Source organism: Narcine bancroftii, chromosome 4 (assembly GCF_036971445.1).
Source record: "Narcine bancroftii isolate sNarBan1 chromosome 4, sNarBan1.hap1, whole genome shotgun sequence".
In the NCBI taxonomy this organism is placed as follows: domain Eukaryota; kingdom Metazoa; phylum Chordata; class Chondrichthyes; order Torpediniformes; family Narcinidae; genus Narcine; species Narcine bancroftii.
Genome location: NC_091472.1, coordinates 13190351 through 13206938, shown reverse-complemented (window position 1 = coordinate 13206938; position 16588 = coordinate 13190351). Strand labels below are relative to the sequence as shown.

At 41.9% G+C, this 16588-nt stretch overlaps 1 protein-coding gene across 2 annotated transcripts in view; it reads right to left on the bottom strand.

Moving 5' to 3' along the window:
- The window catches only part of ints9 (integrator complex subunit 9), a 98011-nt gene that overhangs the window by 48098 nt on the left and 33325 nt on the right, over positions 1–16588 (bottom strand). For both annotated transcript variants that reach the window (XM_069930785.1, XM_069930786.1), the window contains exon 7: positions 1358–1478. In XM_069930785.1, the coding sequence (XP_069786886.1) occupies positions 1358–1478 (121 nt within the window). The remainder of the gene's footprint in view (positions 1–1357; positions 1479–16588) is intronic.

Sequence of the window (16588 nt, the reverse complement as noted above, 5' to 3'; positions counted from 1 at the left end):
AGACCTCACTTGGAGTCCTGTTTTGGGCACCTTATTTGAGAAAAGACGTCCTGGTGTTGGAGAGGGTTCAGATTTACAAGAATGATACCAGGAATGAAAGGAGTAGCATTTGAGGAACATTTGTCACCTCTTGGACTTTACTCGTTTGAGGACAGAAGGATTTGTGGGGGCGAGGATCTCCACAGAGGCATCTTGAAAGGCCAAGACAGAGTAGATGTAGAAAGGATAATTCCCATGGTTAGGGATTCTAGGACAAGAGGACACAATTTCAGGATAAAAGGGCGTCAATTTAAAACAGAGCAGAAAACTTTCTTTAGTCAGAGGCTCGTGTGTCTGTCGTACTTGTTGCAACAGGCGGCTGTGGAAACTAGGTTGCTGGATGTATTTAAGCCAGAGATTCATGTTCTTGATTAGCCAGGGCATCAAAGGTTATGGGGAGAAGACTGGGTAGTGGGGCTGAGTGGGGAAATGGATCAGTTCCTGAATAAATGCTGGGGCAGCCTCGATGGGCTGAATTGCCTATTTCTGCTCCTATGTCTTATGGTCTTGTATCAGCAGTTGTACCATTGGCAAGATGCACTGCAGCAACTCACCAAGACTCACAACCTCCACCCGTTAGAGGAACAACAATGAGAAAAGCATGGGATCACCACCACCTGGAAGTTGTCCTCTGAGGTACACACCATTCTGACTTTGAAATATGTCACCATTCCTTCTGGGTATACCCACACCTGACAAACAGCGGTTCAAGAAGGCAGCTCACCACCACTTTCTCAAGAGCAATTACAGTCAAGCAATTAAATGCTGGCCACATTCTGCAAAAGCAACGCTACCTGAATGTAAAATAATCCATTTTGTTTTGAGGATTAGATTTGGTTTATTAATATGCAATGCAAAAGATCAACTCATGCATAAAAAATGATCAGGGGCATGTACATCTGAATGCAGTGCTTGATACCTTGTGTTAGGAAGAAACTTAAAACTTGTCATGACTTTGAATCAAGCTTTTCTTTCACAATAACATTTTACCAAATTTAATGTCACTATTTAGTACAGTTCTGTGCAGTAAATTTCTCATGTCTCTCTCCCAATTCTGTCAACATCTTATTGATAAAAATAAATCTTGTATACTATCTGAACTGGGTAAAGTGATCTCAATGGCACAATTGCTCACCTTGGCAGCTTTATTAATTGTTAAACATTTGAGATCACAAAGCAAGGCACAAAAACAGAGATGGGTTTTTCCCAAAGCGTTAATTCAAGCTTTTTATTTAAATTGTTGCAAGGTTTACAAAACAATTTTGTCTTTTTATTTCGCTTGACCAAGAGGATAATTTAATGATAATCAGGTACTTACTATTTTCTGAGAATATCCTACGAGCTGAACCTTACTGAGGGCCAGGTTAACTTCTGGGATTGTATAACAACGTTTCCAGGTCAAAACCTCCACAGCATCATTTAGAGGAGCAGGCAAGTGCCTGGAAGCAAGAACAGGATAACTCAGTGAGAAATAGCAAAAGAGAATTTAGCAGTTTCATTACACTGGGACTAGTGAGAATGTGGAGTGTACCAAGCGTAGTCACTGAGAATTGTGGATGTATTGAAGAAGAAACTAGAGGAATGCATGAAAATAAAAGGAAAAAGGCTGATGTGGGTCAAATAGAAGCAGTGCGGGAGACACAATAGTGTTCAGAGCAATTACATCTGTTACGGCTAAATCCAAATAGATGAACATAGAATCCTCAGTGCAGAGTTAAAAGCTATTTGGCTCGAGAATGATACACTGGCTCTGTGAATGTGCACTGAAAGTACTTCCTCCCAAGATTGAAGGATGACATGAATTAAATTGATTTGAATTGAATTGTTTATTGGAATGTGTTTCATGTGCGACCCAGCTAGGGCAATAGTAACACAAAAGTGTAAGTCAATGAGTACATGGTACAGTGTTACAAAGACAAAGTGCAGAGTATGGAAAAAAAATACAGTTAAAACAGGGCAAAGGCATCATCTTTTACCAATGAAAGGTCCATTTAGAAGTTGAACAATGATAGAAAAAAAGCTGTCCTCGAGTCTGGAGATTTGTGTCTGTGATTGGAAGTCTGGAAACAGAGATCCCAAAAAGACAATTGGAGGATTGCTCTGGTTCAGGCACAACCTGTAATTTTCAATGCTATTCTAATCAATAACATTTCATATCGAAATACATCTTGTATACATACAATGTGTACTGAAAAATCAAACCAAACTTGTGGAAAACCAGAATGAAAAGTATTTTTATAATACAAAGTGCGGAAAGAAATGTAAAGAAATTAAATATCCAACCAAGTCACTGCACAAAGATCGATCATCCCACAATGGACTTGGTAACTGGAGAATTCCTTTTCTCCCCTAATCCCCAGCAATGTGTAGCACCTTTTCTCCAAATCTAATAGGAGCATTTGCTCCATCACAGACTATTTTTTAATGTCAAATCAGTCTTCCAAAATGCCGAAAAACATAAATAGACTTTGAACCATAGAACGCTACAGCACAGAAAACAGGCCATTCTGCCTTTCTATTCGGTGCCAACCATTATTCCACTTGTCCCATTGACCTGCTCCCATTCCATAATCCTCCAGACCTCTCCCATTCATGTAATTATCCAATTTATTCTTAAAGCTTAAAGTCAAGCCCGTATTCACCACATCAGATGGCAGCTCATTCCACACTCACTCCACTCTTCCCTAATGTTCCCCCTCAACCTTTCCCTTTTCATCTTAAAACTATTACCTCCTCATATTTATCTCCCCCAATCTAAGTGGAAAAAGTGTACTTGCATCCACTGTCTCTACTTCTCAAACTTGTAAACCTCCATCAAATCTCCCCTCATTCTTCTTTGGTCCAAGGAATAAAATCCTAACCTGTTTAACCTTTCCCTGTAACTCAATTCCTGAAGTCCCGGCAACATCCCAGTAAATCTGCTCTGCCCTCTTTCAATCTTATTGATATCCTTCCTGTGTAGTTAGGGACCAGAACTGCACACAAAACTCCAAATTTGGCCTCACCAATGACTTAAACAACCTCACCATAACATCCAAACTCCTATACTCATCATTTACTGTGCATGTTCTACTTTGGTTTGTCCTTCCAAAATGCATCACCTCACACTTGTCTGCATTAAACTCCATCTACCATTTTTTGGCCCATTCTCCCAGTTGGTCCAGAATATTCTGCAAGCTTTGAAAATCTTCCTCGCTGTCACGCCTCCTTATCTTGTGTTATCAGCAAACTTGCTGATCTAATTTACCACATTATCATCCAGATCATTGATGTAGATGACAAACAACAATGGTCCCAGTACCGATCCTTGAGGCATACCACTAGTCACAGGCCTCCAGTCTTTGAAGCAACCATTCACTACCACCCTCTATTTTCTCCATCAAAGCCAATTTCAAATCCAGATTATAACCTCTCCATGGATAGGAGGATACCCGGTGTCTTAACCTTCTGAACTAACCTCCCATGTAGGACCTTGTCAAAAGCTTTACTACAGTTCATGTAGACAACATCCACAGTCTTTCCTTCATCTACCTTCTTGGTAACCTCCTTGAAAAACTTTACAAGATTCATTAAACACGACCTACCACACACAAACCCATGCTGACTGTCCTTAATCAGTTCAATATATATCCCATCTCTCAGAACTCCTTCTGTTATGGGCCCAGAGAACCCCAAAACCCAGCAGCAATAGAAATTCACCGAGACAAATGGTTACTTAAATAAAAGTTTATTTTAATAATCTTTAAACATAAAAACAGAATCAAACTTTAACTTATTGCTATTAACTTAACCCCCTTCTAATTCTAAGCACACGTGTATGTAATGTGTGTGTAAGTTCAGAAAAGTTCTTTGATTCACAGTCCAATCTCACCTCACTCCTCCAAGTTACTCCAAGGTATTAGGTAATTCTTATACAGTGCACAGAATTTAATATTTATGAATTTCACCAGGCTCTGGTGGAAACAGTTAAATAGTTACCGCTCAGGAAGGTTTTCGTCAGTTTTCAGAGAGAGATTTGTTGCTCATTGGACACACACAAATTGATTTACTTCCATCAGTTACTTCAGTGTCTTGCCAAAGAAATTTGTCCAATTAGGGTTTTCCAAATGATAACCTCTTCTTCTGCAGATCACCACAGGGTTCCTGTTTGTTTCCCTTATTTCAGGTGAAACACTCTAGCCAGCTATTTCCTTTTGTACGAACCACAAGGGTTTTAAACAAGCTCCCAGCTTGCCGTGTTGCAGAAACCAGTTCTCTTGCTTTCAGAAGGCACTTTCAGGAAGCCAAATTCCCCGCTTGTATATCGGCATATTATGGCAATATGTGGCTGTCAGGAGGCCACTTGAATGTGCAGGAGCCGCCTGCGAGGCGAATTTTGTAACCCTCCTCCGAGAGGGATAATCGTTGCAGCACAGTGGTCCCCCCAGCCATCTGAATGCAGTTGCCTGAAAGCGGCTGCTAAGGGGATGACAGTCAGCTGACAGTGCCTGACAGCTTCCCTCCCAGCTGCCCCTGCCCCCCGGCACGGAACATCGGGGCAGAGGCAGCCGGCAGGGCTGTCAGCGCGGGGACCTCCCCACACTGCTCTTGATATCAGTCCCCACACTGTGGGGAGGCCAGTGTGGGCTGAAGAGGTCGGGCAGCCGGCGCCAACCGCTGCAGCCCACGCTGGCCACCCGAACCACTGCAGCCCGCGCTGGCCTCTCCACCCCCTACAGCCTGCGCCGGCCTCTCCACCCCCTACAGCCCATGTCGGCCTCTCCGTCCCCTACAGCCCGCGCCGGCCTCTCCGTCCCCTACAGCCCGCGCCGGCCTCTCCATCCCCTACAGCCCGCGCCGGCTTCTCCGCCCCCTACAGCCCGCGCCGGCCTCTCCACCCCCTACAGCCCGCGCCGGCCTCTCCACCGCCTACAGCCCGCGCCGAGTAAAAGTGCGCAACCGCACATGCGCGAGGAGTCGCACATGCACGATGCGCATGAAAAAAAACACTGACGGGAGGGGGGATCAGCTGCGGAGTCGATCTCCACAGCTGAGAGAGACACCTGCAGCACAGCAACAGGTGCAGAACACAGACAATAACGACAAGAAGAAAGAAGAGGGTAAAAAGAAAACAAGGAAACAACAGATGGTCAATCCAGAGGAAGAAGAAGAACAGAAAGAAGTGGAAGAAGAAGAGAAAGGCAAGACAATGGATGTATCTTTTTTTAAAGAATATATGGAATCAGTGAAAGAATGGCAATTACAAGAATTTAATGAGATAAAAAGAAGAATTAAGAATGCAGAAGAAAAAATGAATAAAATAGAAATGACCATATCAGAGATAGGAAAAAGAGTGGAAAATATGGAAGAACGAGAAATAATTGTAGAAATGGAAGTAGAGGAATTAAAAGAGAAATTAGAAGAATCTAATAAAAAAGTTAAAGAGGCACATGAGCTGTTAGCTCAGAAGATAGATATAATGGAAAACTATAATAGAAGAAATAATATAAAGATAGTGGGCCTTAAGGAAGATGAAGAAGGCAAGAATATGAGAGAATTTATAAAAGATTGGATCCCCAGGGTCCTAGGAAGACCAGAATTACAGGAAGAAATGGAAATAGAGAGGGCACATAGAACTTTAGCCCCGAAACCACAACCGCAGCAAAAACCAAGATCTATTTTAGTAAAATTCTTAAGAAATACAACAAGAGAAAATATATTGGAGAAAGCAATGAAGAAAGTAAGAGAAGACAAAAAGCCACTGGAATATAAAGGTCAAAATTTTTTTTTCGATCCAGACATAAGTTTTGAACTCCTGAAGAAGAGGAAGGAGTTCAATACAGCAAAAACGATCTTATGGAAAAAAGGATATAAATTTATGTTGAAGTACCCAGCGGTACTTAAAACAGTTATTCCATGGCAACAAAACAGACTATTCACGGATCCAGAGGAAGCAAGGAAATTTGCAGAACAACTATAAAACAAGCAGAGAGATGAAGACATGTAATGAGAGTAAAAATGACCACGAACTATATGTATGTGTGTAAAGGGGTATCTTTGGCTTGGCTTCGCGGACGAAGATTTATGGAGGGGGTAAAAAGTCCACGTCAGCTGCAGGCTCGTTTGTGGCTGACAAGTCCGATGCGGGACAGGCAGACACGATTGCAGCGGTTGCAAGGGAAAATTGGTTGGTTGGGGTTGGGTGTTGGGTTTTTCCTCCTTTGCCTTTTGTCAGTGAGGTGGGCTCTGCGGTCTTCTTCAAAGGAGGTTGCTGCCCGCCAAACTGTGAGGCGCCAAGATGCACGGTTTGAGGCGTTATCAGCCCACTGGCGGTGGTCAATGTGGCAGGCACCAAGAGATTTCTTTAGGCAGTCCTTGTACCTTTTCTTTGGTGCACCTCTGTCACGGTGGCCAGTGGAGAGCTCGCCATATAACACGATCTTGGGAAGGCGATGGTCCTCCATTCTGGAGACGTGACCCATCCAGCGCAGCTGGATCTTCAGCAGCGTGGACTCGATGCTGTCGACCTCTGCCATCTCGAGTACTTCGACGTTAGGGGTGTAAGCGCTCCAATGGATGTTGAGGATGGAGCGGAGACAACGCTGGTGGAAGCGTTCTAGGAGCCGTAGGTGGTGCCGGTAGAGGACCCATGATTCGGAGCCGAACAGGAGTGTGGGTATGACAACGGCTCTGTATACGCTTATCTTTGTGAGGTTTTTCAGTTGGTTGTTTTTCCAGACTCTTTTGTGTAGTCTTCCAAAGGCGCTATTTGCCTTGGCGAGTCTGTTGTCTATCTCATTGTCGATCCTTGCATCTGATGAAATGGTGCAGCCGAGATAGGTAAACTGGTTGACCGTTTTGAGTTTTGTGTGCCCGATGGAGATGTGGGGGGGCTGGTAGTCATGGTGGGGAGCTGGCTGATGGAGGACCTCAGTTTTCTTCAGGCTGACTTCCAGGCCAAACATTTTGGCAGTTTCCGCAAAGCAGGACGTCAAGCGCTGAAGAGCTGGCTCTGAATGGGCAACTAAAGCGGCATCGTCTGCAAAGAGTAGTTCACGGACAAGTTTCTCTTGTGTCTTGGTGTGAGCTTGCAGGCGCCTCAGATTGAAGAGACTGCCATCCGTGCGGTACCGGATGTAAACAGCGTCTTCATTGTTGGGGTCTTTCATGGCTTGGTTCAGCATCATGCTGAAGAAGATTGAAAAGATGGTTTGTGCGAGAACACAGCCTTGCTTCACGCAATTGTTAATGGAGAAGGGTTCAGAGAGCTCATTGCTGTATCTGACCCGACCTTGTTGGTTTTCGTGCAGTTGGATAATCATGTTGAGGAACTTTGGGGGACATCCGATGCGCTCTAGTATTTGCCAGAGCCCTTTCCTGCTCACGGTGTCGAAGGCTTTGGTGAGGTCAACAAAGGTGATGTAGAGTCCTTTGTTTTGTTCTCTGCACTTTTCTTGGAGCTGTCTGAGGGCAAAGACCATGTCAGTGGTTCCTCTGTTTGCGCGAAAGCCGCACTGTGATTCTGGGAGAACATTCTCGTGGCAAAGCAGCAGGTATGGATGGAATCCCCCCAGAAGTCTGGAAGGCTGGCGGCAAAACTCTGCATGCCAAACTGCATGAGTTTTTCAAGCTTTGTTGGGACCAAGGTAAACTGCCTCAGGATCTTCGTGATGCCACCATCATCACCCTGTACAAAAACAAAGGCGAGAAATCAGACTGCTCAAACTACAGGGGAATCACGTTGCTCTCCATTGCAGGCAAAATCTTCGCTAGGATTCTACTAAATAGAATAATACCTAGTGTCGCCGAGAATATTCTCCCAGTAAAGGGGTATATGTGTGTATATATATAGTGCGTATAAATATAGTGTCTGGAAGGCTGGCGGCAAAACTCTGCATGCCAAACTGCATGAATTTTTCAAGCTTTGTTGGGACCAAGGAAAACTGCCTCAGGACCTTCGTGATGCCACCATCAACACCCTGTACAAAAACAAAGGAGAGAAATCAGACTGCTCAAACTACAGGGGAATCACAGGCAAAATCTTCGCTAGGATTCTCCTAAATAGAATAATACCTTGTGTCGCCGAGAATATTCTCCCAGAATCACAGTGCGGCTTTCGCGCAAACAGAAGTACTACTGACATGGTCTTTGCCCTCAGACAGCTCCAAGAAAAGTGCAGAGAACAAAACAAAGGACCCTACATCACCTTTGTTGACCTCAACAAAGTCTTCGACACCGTGAGTAGGAAAGGGCTTTGGCAAATACTAGAGCGCATCGGATGCCCCCCAAAGTTCCTCAACATGATTATCCAACTGCACGAAAACCAACAAGGTCGGGTCAGATACAGCAATGAGCTCTCTGAACCCTTCTCCATTAACAATGGCGTGAAGCAAGGCTGTGTTCTCGCACCAACCCTCTTTTCAATCTTCTTCAGCATGATGCTGAAACAAGCCATGAAAGACCTCAACAATGAAGACGCTGTTTACATCCGGTACCGCACGGATGGCAGTCTCTTCAATCTGAGGCGCCTGCAAGTTCACACCAAGATACAAGAGAAACTTGTCCGTGAACTACTCTTTGCAGACGATGCCGCTTTAGTTGCCCATTCAGAGCCAGCTCTTCAGCGCTTGACGTCCTGTTTTGCGGAAACTGCCAAAATGTTTGGCCTGGAAGTCAGCCTGAAGAAAACTGAGGTCCTCCATCAGCCAGCTCCCCACCATGACTATCAGCCCCCCAACATCTCCATCGGGCACACAAAACTCAAAACGGTCAACCAGTACCTATCTCGGCTGCACCATTTCATCAGATGCAAGGATCGACAATGAGATAGACAACAGACTCGCCAAGGCAAATAGCGCCTTTGGAAGACTACACAAAAGAGTCTGGAAAAACAACCAACTGAAAAACCTCACAAAGATAAGCGTATACAGAGCCGTTGTCATACCCACACTCCTGTTCGGCTCCAAATCATGGGTCCTCTACCGGCATCACCTACGGCTCCTAGAACGCTTCCACCAGCGTTGTCTCCGCTCCATCCTCAACATTCATTGGAGCGCGTTCATCCCTAACATCGAAGTACTCGAGATGGCAGAGGTCGACAGCATCGAGTCCATGCTGCTGAAGATCCAGCTGCGCTGGGTGGGTCACGTCTCCAGAATGGAGGACCATCGCCTTCCCAAGATCGTGTTATATGGCGAGCTCTCCACTGGCCACCGTGACAGAGGTGCACCAAAGAAAAGGTACAAGGACTGCCTAAAGAAATCTCTTGGTGCCTGCCACATTGACCACCGCCAGTGGGCTGATATCGCCTCAAACCGTGCATCTTGGCGCCTCACAGTTTGGCGGGCAGCAACCTCCTTTGAAGAAGACCGCAGAGCCCACCTCACTGACAAAAGGCAAAGGAGGAAAAACCCAACATCCAACCCCAACCAACCAATTTTCCCCTGCAACCGCTGCAACCGTGTCTGCCTGTCCTGCATCGGACTTGTCAGCCACAAACGAGCCTGCAGCTGACGTGGACATTTACCCCCTCCATAAATCTTCGTCCGCGAAGCCAAGCCAAAGAGAGAGAGAAAAGAGATACATGAATGTATCCGTATTTAAAGGAAAATATATAGAGTATAGACAAGAATTAATGAGGGAGGGAAAGGGAATGGAGGGAATAAGGAGGGAATTAAAAGAGTGACCTTTGTTACATATGAAAATTGAAATCTTTTCTGGGGGGGCTGGGTGGGGAGGAGTTACGGTCACTACAAAATCAGTTGACGTTTGCGAGTGAATTCGCAAATCCAAATGGAGAGGGGAGATGTGGTTGCCCGACAAGGGATAAAGGGCAACTCAGGAGGGGGAGGGGAGAATGGGGTTAAAGAAGTTTTAAATAGGAGAATAAGGAAAATGTTTGATGTTTTAGAAATGTTGTCTTATAAAGTGTTCAAAACAAGAAATCAGAAATGGATAAGAAGGAAAGGTGATGATGGAGAAACGGAAAGGGAAGATAAACAAAGTATGAAATGGCTACGCTGAACTATATGACTTTAAATATTAACGGAATACATAACCAAATTAAAAGGAAGAAACTGCTAAATTTACTGAAAAAAGAAAAAATTGATATAGCATTTGTGCAAGAAACACATTTAACTGAATTGGAGCACAAGAAATTAAAGAGAGATTGGGTAGGATATATAACAGCAGCGTCGTATAATTCAAAAGCAAGAGGAGTAGCTATATTAATTAGTAAAAATGTGCCAATTAAAATAGAAGAGAAAATAATAGATCAGGCAGAGAGATATGTAATGATAAAATGTCAGATATATTCGGAGTTTTGGAATCTACTCAATGTATATTCACCTAACGAAGAAGATCAAAAGTTTATGCAAGATATTTTTTTGAAGATAGCAGATACGCAAGGGAACATATTAATAGGAGGGGATTTCAACCTGAATTTGGATTCAAATATGGACAAAACTGAGAAAAAAATTAACAGAAAGAACAAAGTAACCAAATTTATAATTAAATCGATGCAAGAAATGCAACTTTTGGATATATGGAAGAAACAACACCCTAATGAAAAGGAATATTCATATTACTCGGGTAGACATAAAACATACTCAAGAATAAACCTATTTTTGTTATCAGCTCGTATGCAAGATAGAGTAAGAAAAGCAGAATATAAAGCTAGAATATTATCGGACCATTCACCCTTGATATTGACAATAGAGTTAGAGGACATCCCTCCAAGAATGTATAGATGGAGATTAAACTCCATGCTACTTAAAAGGCAGGATTTTAGAGAATAAATTGAAAGACAAATTAAAATGTATTTTGAAATAAATACGGAATCAGTGAAAGATAAGTTTATACTATGGGATGCAATGAAAGCGTTCATTAGAGGGCAAATAATAAGTTAAGTAACCAAGATGAAGAAGGACTATAATCAGGAAACAGAGCAGTTGGAAAGGGAAATAATAAATATAGAAAAAGAATTAGCAATGAAGGAAGACACAACTAAAAGAAGAGAATTGGCGGATAAAAAAATAAAATATGAAACATTACAAACATATAAGGTGGAGAAGAACATAATGAAGACAAAACAGAAATATTATGAACTAGGGGAAAAAACGCACAAAATTCTAGCATGGCAGCTTAAGACAGAACAAGCTAAGAAAATGGTATTGGCATCAAGGAAAAAAGACAAATAAATCACATATAATCCAACGGAGATCAATGAAAACTTTAGAGAATTCTATGAACAATTATACCAAACTGAAAATGAAGGGAAAGAAGAGAAAATAGATGAATTTTTAACTAAAATTGAACTACCAACATTACAAATAGAGGAACAAAAAAAATTAACTGAACCATTTGAAATAGTAGAAATACAAGAGATAATAAAAAAATTACCAAATAATAAAACACCAGGAGAGGATGGATTCCCAATAGAATTCTATAAAACATTTAAAGATTTATTAATTCCTCCCCTCCTGGAAGTAATCAACCAGATTGATAAAACACAAAGCTTACCAGATTCATGTAAAACAGCAATAATTACAGTAATACTAAAGCAAGGGAAAGATCCACTCGCACCAGCATCATATAGACCAATATCATTACTTAACACAGATTATAAGATAATAGCTAAACTATTAGCAAACAGATTAGCAGAGTATGTACCTAAAATGGTAAATAGACCAAACTGGATTTATTAAAAAAAGACGCACAGCAGACAATATTTGTAAATTTATTAACTTAATTCATGCAGTAGAAGGGAGTAAAGCGCCAAAAGTAGCAGTTGCTTTAGACGCAGAGAAGGTCTTTGACAGAGTAGAATGGAATTATTTATTCAAAGTATTGCAAAAATTCAGTTTACCAGAGAAGTATATTAATTGGATTAAAGCATTATATAAGGGGCCATTGGCGAAAGTGACAGTAAATGGATATATATCAAAGCAATTTAACTTAAGCAGGTCAACGCAGCAGGGATGCCCACTATCATCCTTATTGTTCGCGTTAGCTATAGAACCACTAGCAGAATTGATAAGAACAGAAAATAATATAAAAGGGATAAAAATAAAAGACAAGGAATATAAAATCAGTTTATTTGCGGATGATGTTATAGTATACTTAACAGAACCAGAACTATCAATAAAAGAATTATATAAGAAATTGAAGGAATATGGAGAAGTGTCGGGTTACAAGATCAACGTAAATAAAAGTGAAGCAATGCCAATGAATAATGCGGATTTCTCAAAATTTAAGAAGGAATCACCATTCAGATGGCAAATGCAAGCAATAAGATACTTAGGTATACAAATAAATAAAAATCTCGGCCATCTATATAAACTCAATTATTATCCACTAATGAAAAAATTACAGGACAATTTAGAGCATTGGAAAGATTTACCACTAACACTAATAGGAAGGATAAACTGTATTAAAATGAACATTTTCCCAAGGATACAATACCTATTTCAGGCATTGCCAATACACTTGATGGAGAAATTCTTCAAGGAGTTAAAGAAAATAATAAGGAAATTTTTATGGAAAGGGGGGAAACCGAGGATAGCACTAGATAAATTAACAGAATGGTATAAACAAGGAGGCTTACAACTGCCAAACTTTAAAAATTATTATAGAGCCGCACAATTAAGATACCTATCAGATTTTTATCAAACAAGGGAAAAGCCAGATTGGACTAGATTAGAATTAGATAAAATAGGGGAAAAGATACCTGAACACATATTATATAAATGGGATGAAAAATTGGTACAACATAGGAGTTCTCCAGTATTACATAATCTGCTCAATATCTGGAAGAAGATTCATGTAGAAAGAAATAAAACAAATTACCAATTACCAAAATTAATAATGATGCAAAATCAGTTACTCCCTTTTACAATAGATAACCTTTCCTTTAGAGAATGGGAGAAAAAAGGGATCAAAAGAATAGAAAATTGTTTTTCAGGAAATAGATTATTATCCTTTGAACAAATGAAAGATAAATACAATATAATTCAAGATAAAGTGCTGGCATATTACCAATTGAGATCCTACTTGAAGGACAAATTAGGAACCAGTCTGAGTTTACCAGAGGGAAGTAACTTTCAATATGTGATTACAGATACAATGATAATCAAAAGATTTATAACAAATATGTATATTAAACTGCAAGAAAAGGAGAATGAGGAAACAAATGGTAAAACTAAACAAAAATGGGAACAAGATTTAAATATAAAGATAAAAAAGGAAACATGGGAGAAGTTATGTTCTGGAACGATGAGAAATACAATAAATACGAGGTTACGTATGATACAATATAACTGGATACACAGGCTATACATTACACCTCAAAAGTTAAATAAATGGGACCCAACAGTATCTGACAGATGCTTTTGATGTAAAAAAGAAATGGGAACAACAATTCATGCAATCTGGACATGTGAGAAAGTAGAAAAGTTTTGGGAAGATCTAAACCAAATATTAAATAAAATTACAGAAAACAATATACCAAAAAATCCAGAGATCTTCCTCCTAAGTAACATAAAAAACAAAGAATTTGGAATTGATTTGGATGGTGCACAAAAAAGATTTGTTAAGATAGCTCTAGCCGTAGCAAAAAAATGTATTATGTCAACCTGGAAATTGGAAGATAATTTGAAAATACAACAATGGTATATAGAAGTGAATAAATGTATTCCATTAGAAAAAATAACATATAGTTTAAGAAATAATATTGAAATATTTGAACAAATATGGGAGCCTTACATGAAACACAATAGAGAAAACCTACCGGGGACATTCACTACCTAAATTAACGAAAGGAGAAGGAAATGAAAAGAATTGACTCAGTGGAATTTCTTGTTTATTTTTATTGAATGACAACATTGTTTGACTGGTTTAATGTATCTTAGATTTTGTACTTTAAATGGATGGGGGGGCAGGTAGGGAGGGTGGGATGGGAGGAGGGGGGGGGAGAAAATGGCACTGTATATATTTGAAAAGGAAAATGTATGTATCATGGTCAATGTGGTTTATGGTGTGAAAAATAAAAAATTAAAAAAAAAACAAAAGTTGCTTTTAATTATCTTTAATCATGAAAATGGATCAAACTTTTAACTTATTACTATTAACTTAACTTAGACCCCTTCTAATTCCAAGTGTCTTTCTTTGGCTTGGCTTCGCGGACGAAGATTTATGGAAGGGTATGTCCAGGTCTGCTGCAGTCTCCTTGGTGACTGACAGGTCCGATGCAGGACAGGCAGGCACGGTTGGAAGAGAAAATTGGTTGGTTGGGGTTGGGTGTTGGGTTTTTCCTCCTTTGTCTTTTGTCAATGAGATGGGCTCTGCGGTCTTCTTCAAAGGAGGTTGCTTCCCACCGAACTGTGAGGCGCCAAGATGCACGGTTGGAGGCGATATCAGCCCACTGGCAGTGGTCAATGTGGCAGGCACCAAGAGATTTCTTTAAACAGTCCCTGTACCTCTTCTTTGGTGCACCTCTGTCTCGGTGGCCAGTGGAGAGCTCGCCATATAACACGATCTTGGGAAGGCGATGGTCCTCCATTCTGGAGACGTGACCCACCCAGCGCAGTTGGGTCTTCAGCAGCGTGGATTTGATGCTTGCGGACTCTGCCAGCTTGAGTACTTCAATGTTGGTGATGAAGTCACTTCAATGAATGTTGAGGATGGAGCGGAGACAGCGCTGATGGAAGCTTTCTAGGAGCCGCAGGTGATGCCGGTAGAGGATCCATGATTCGGAGCCGAACAGGAGCGTGGGTATGACAACGGCTCTGTACACGCTGATCTTTGTGTGTTTCTTCAGGTGGTTGTTTTTCCAGACTCTTTTGTGTCATCTTCCAAAGGTGCTATTTGCCTTGGCGAGTCTGTTGTCTATCTTGTTGTCGATCCTTGAATCAGATGAAATGGTGCAGCCGAGGTAGGTAAACTGGTTGACCGTTTTGAGTTCTGTGTGCCCGATGGAGATGTGGGGGGGCTGGTAGTCATGGTGTGGAGCTGGTAGTCATGATGGAGGATCTCAGTTTTCTTCAGGCTGACTTCCAGGCCAAACATTTTGGCAGTTTCCGCAAAACAGGACATCATGTGCTGGAGAGCTGGCTCTGAATGGGCAACTAAAGCGGCACCGTCTTTCACGGACTAGTTGTTCTTGTGTCTTGGTGTGAACTTGCAGGCGCCTCAGATTGAAGAGACTGCCATCCGTGCGGTACCGGATGTAAACAGCGTCTTCATTGTTGAGGTCTTTCATGGCTTGTTTCAGCATCATGCTGAAGAAGATAGTAAAGAGGGTTGGTGCGAGGACGCAGCCTTGCTTCACGCCGTTGCTAATGGAGAAGGGTTCAGAAAGCTCATTGCTGTATCTGACCCGACCTTGTTGGTTTTCATGCAGTTGGATAACCATGTTCAGGAACTTGGGGGGGCATCCGAGGCGCTCTAGTATTTGCCAAAGCCCTTTCCTGCTCACAGTGTGGAAGGCTTTGGTGAGGTCAACAAAGGTGATGTAGAGTCCTTTGTTTTGTTCTCTGCACTTTTCTTGGCGCTGTCTGAGGGAAAAGACCATGTCAGTAGTTCCTCTGTTTGCGCGAAAGCCACACTGTGATTCTGAGAGGTCATTTTCGGCGACACTAGGTATTAATCTATTAAGGAGAATCCTAGCGAAGATTTTGCCTGCAATGGAGAGCAGCGTGATTCCCCTGTAGTTTGAGCAGTCTGATTTCTCACCTTTGTTTTTGTACAGGGTGATGATGATGGCATCACGAAGGTCCTGAGGCAGCTTTCCTTGGTACAAGCAGAACATGAAAAACTCATGCAGTTTGGTATGCAGAGTTTTGCCGCCAGCCTTCCAGACCTCTGGGGGGGGGGTGGATTCCATCCATACCTGCTGCTTTGCCACTTTTCACTTGTTCAATTGCCTTATATGTCTCTTCCCGGGTAAGGACCTCATCCAGCTCTAGACTCAAGGGCTGTTGAGGGAGCTGGAGCAGGGCGGATTCTTGGACTGAGCGGTTGGCACTGAAAAGAGATTGAAAGTGTTCTGACCATCGATTGAGGATGGAGATCTTGTCGCTGAGGAGGACTTCGCCGTCTGAGCTGTGCAGAGGGCTTTGGACTTGGGGTGAGGGGCCGTACACAGCCTTTAGAGCCTCGTAGAAACCCCTGAAGTCGCCAATTCTAAATGTACGTGTATGTAATGTGTATCTGTTCAGAAAAGTTCTTTAATTCACAGTCCAATTTCACTTCTCACTCCTCCAAGTTCACCGGTATCAGGCAATTCTTATACTGTACACAGAATTTAACATTTATGAATCTCACCAGGTTTTAGTGCTTGAAAGGTATATAGTTACCTCTCAGGAAGGTTCTTGTTGGTTTTCAGAGAGATTTATTGCTCGTTGGACACAAACTGATTCCTTCTAATCAGCCACATCAGTGTCTTGCTGAAGAAATTTGCCCTGTCAGGATTTTTCAGATGATAACCTCTTTCTTTCATGTCAGCACAGAGTTCCTTTTCTGTTTCTTTTATTTCAAGGGAAACATTATGCAGCCAGCCATCTCCTCTTGTATG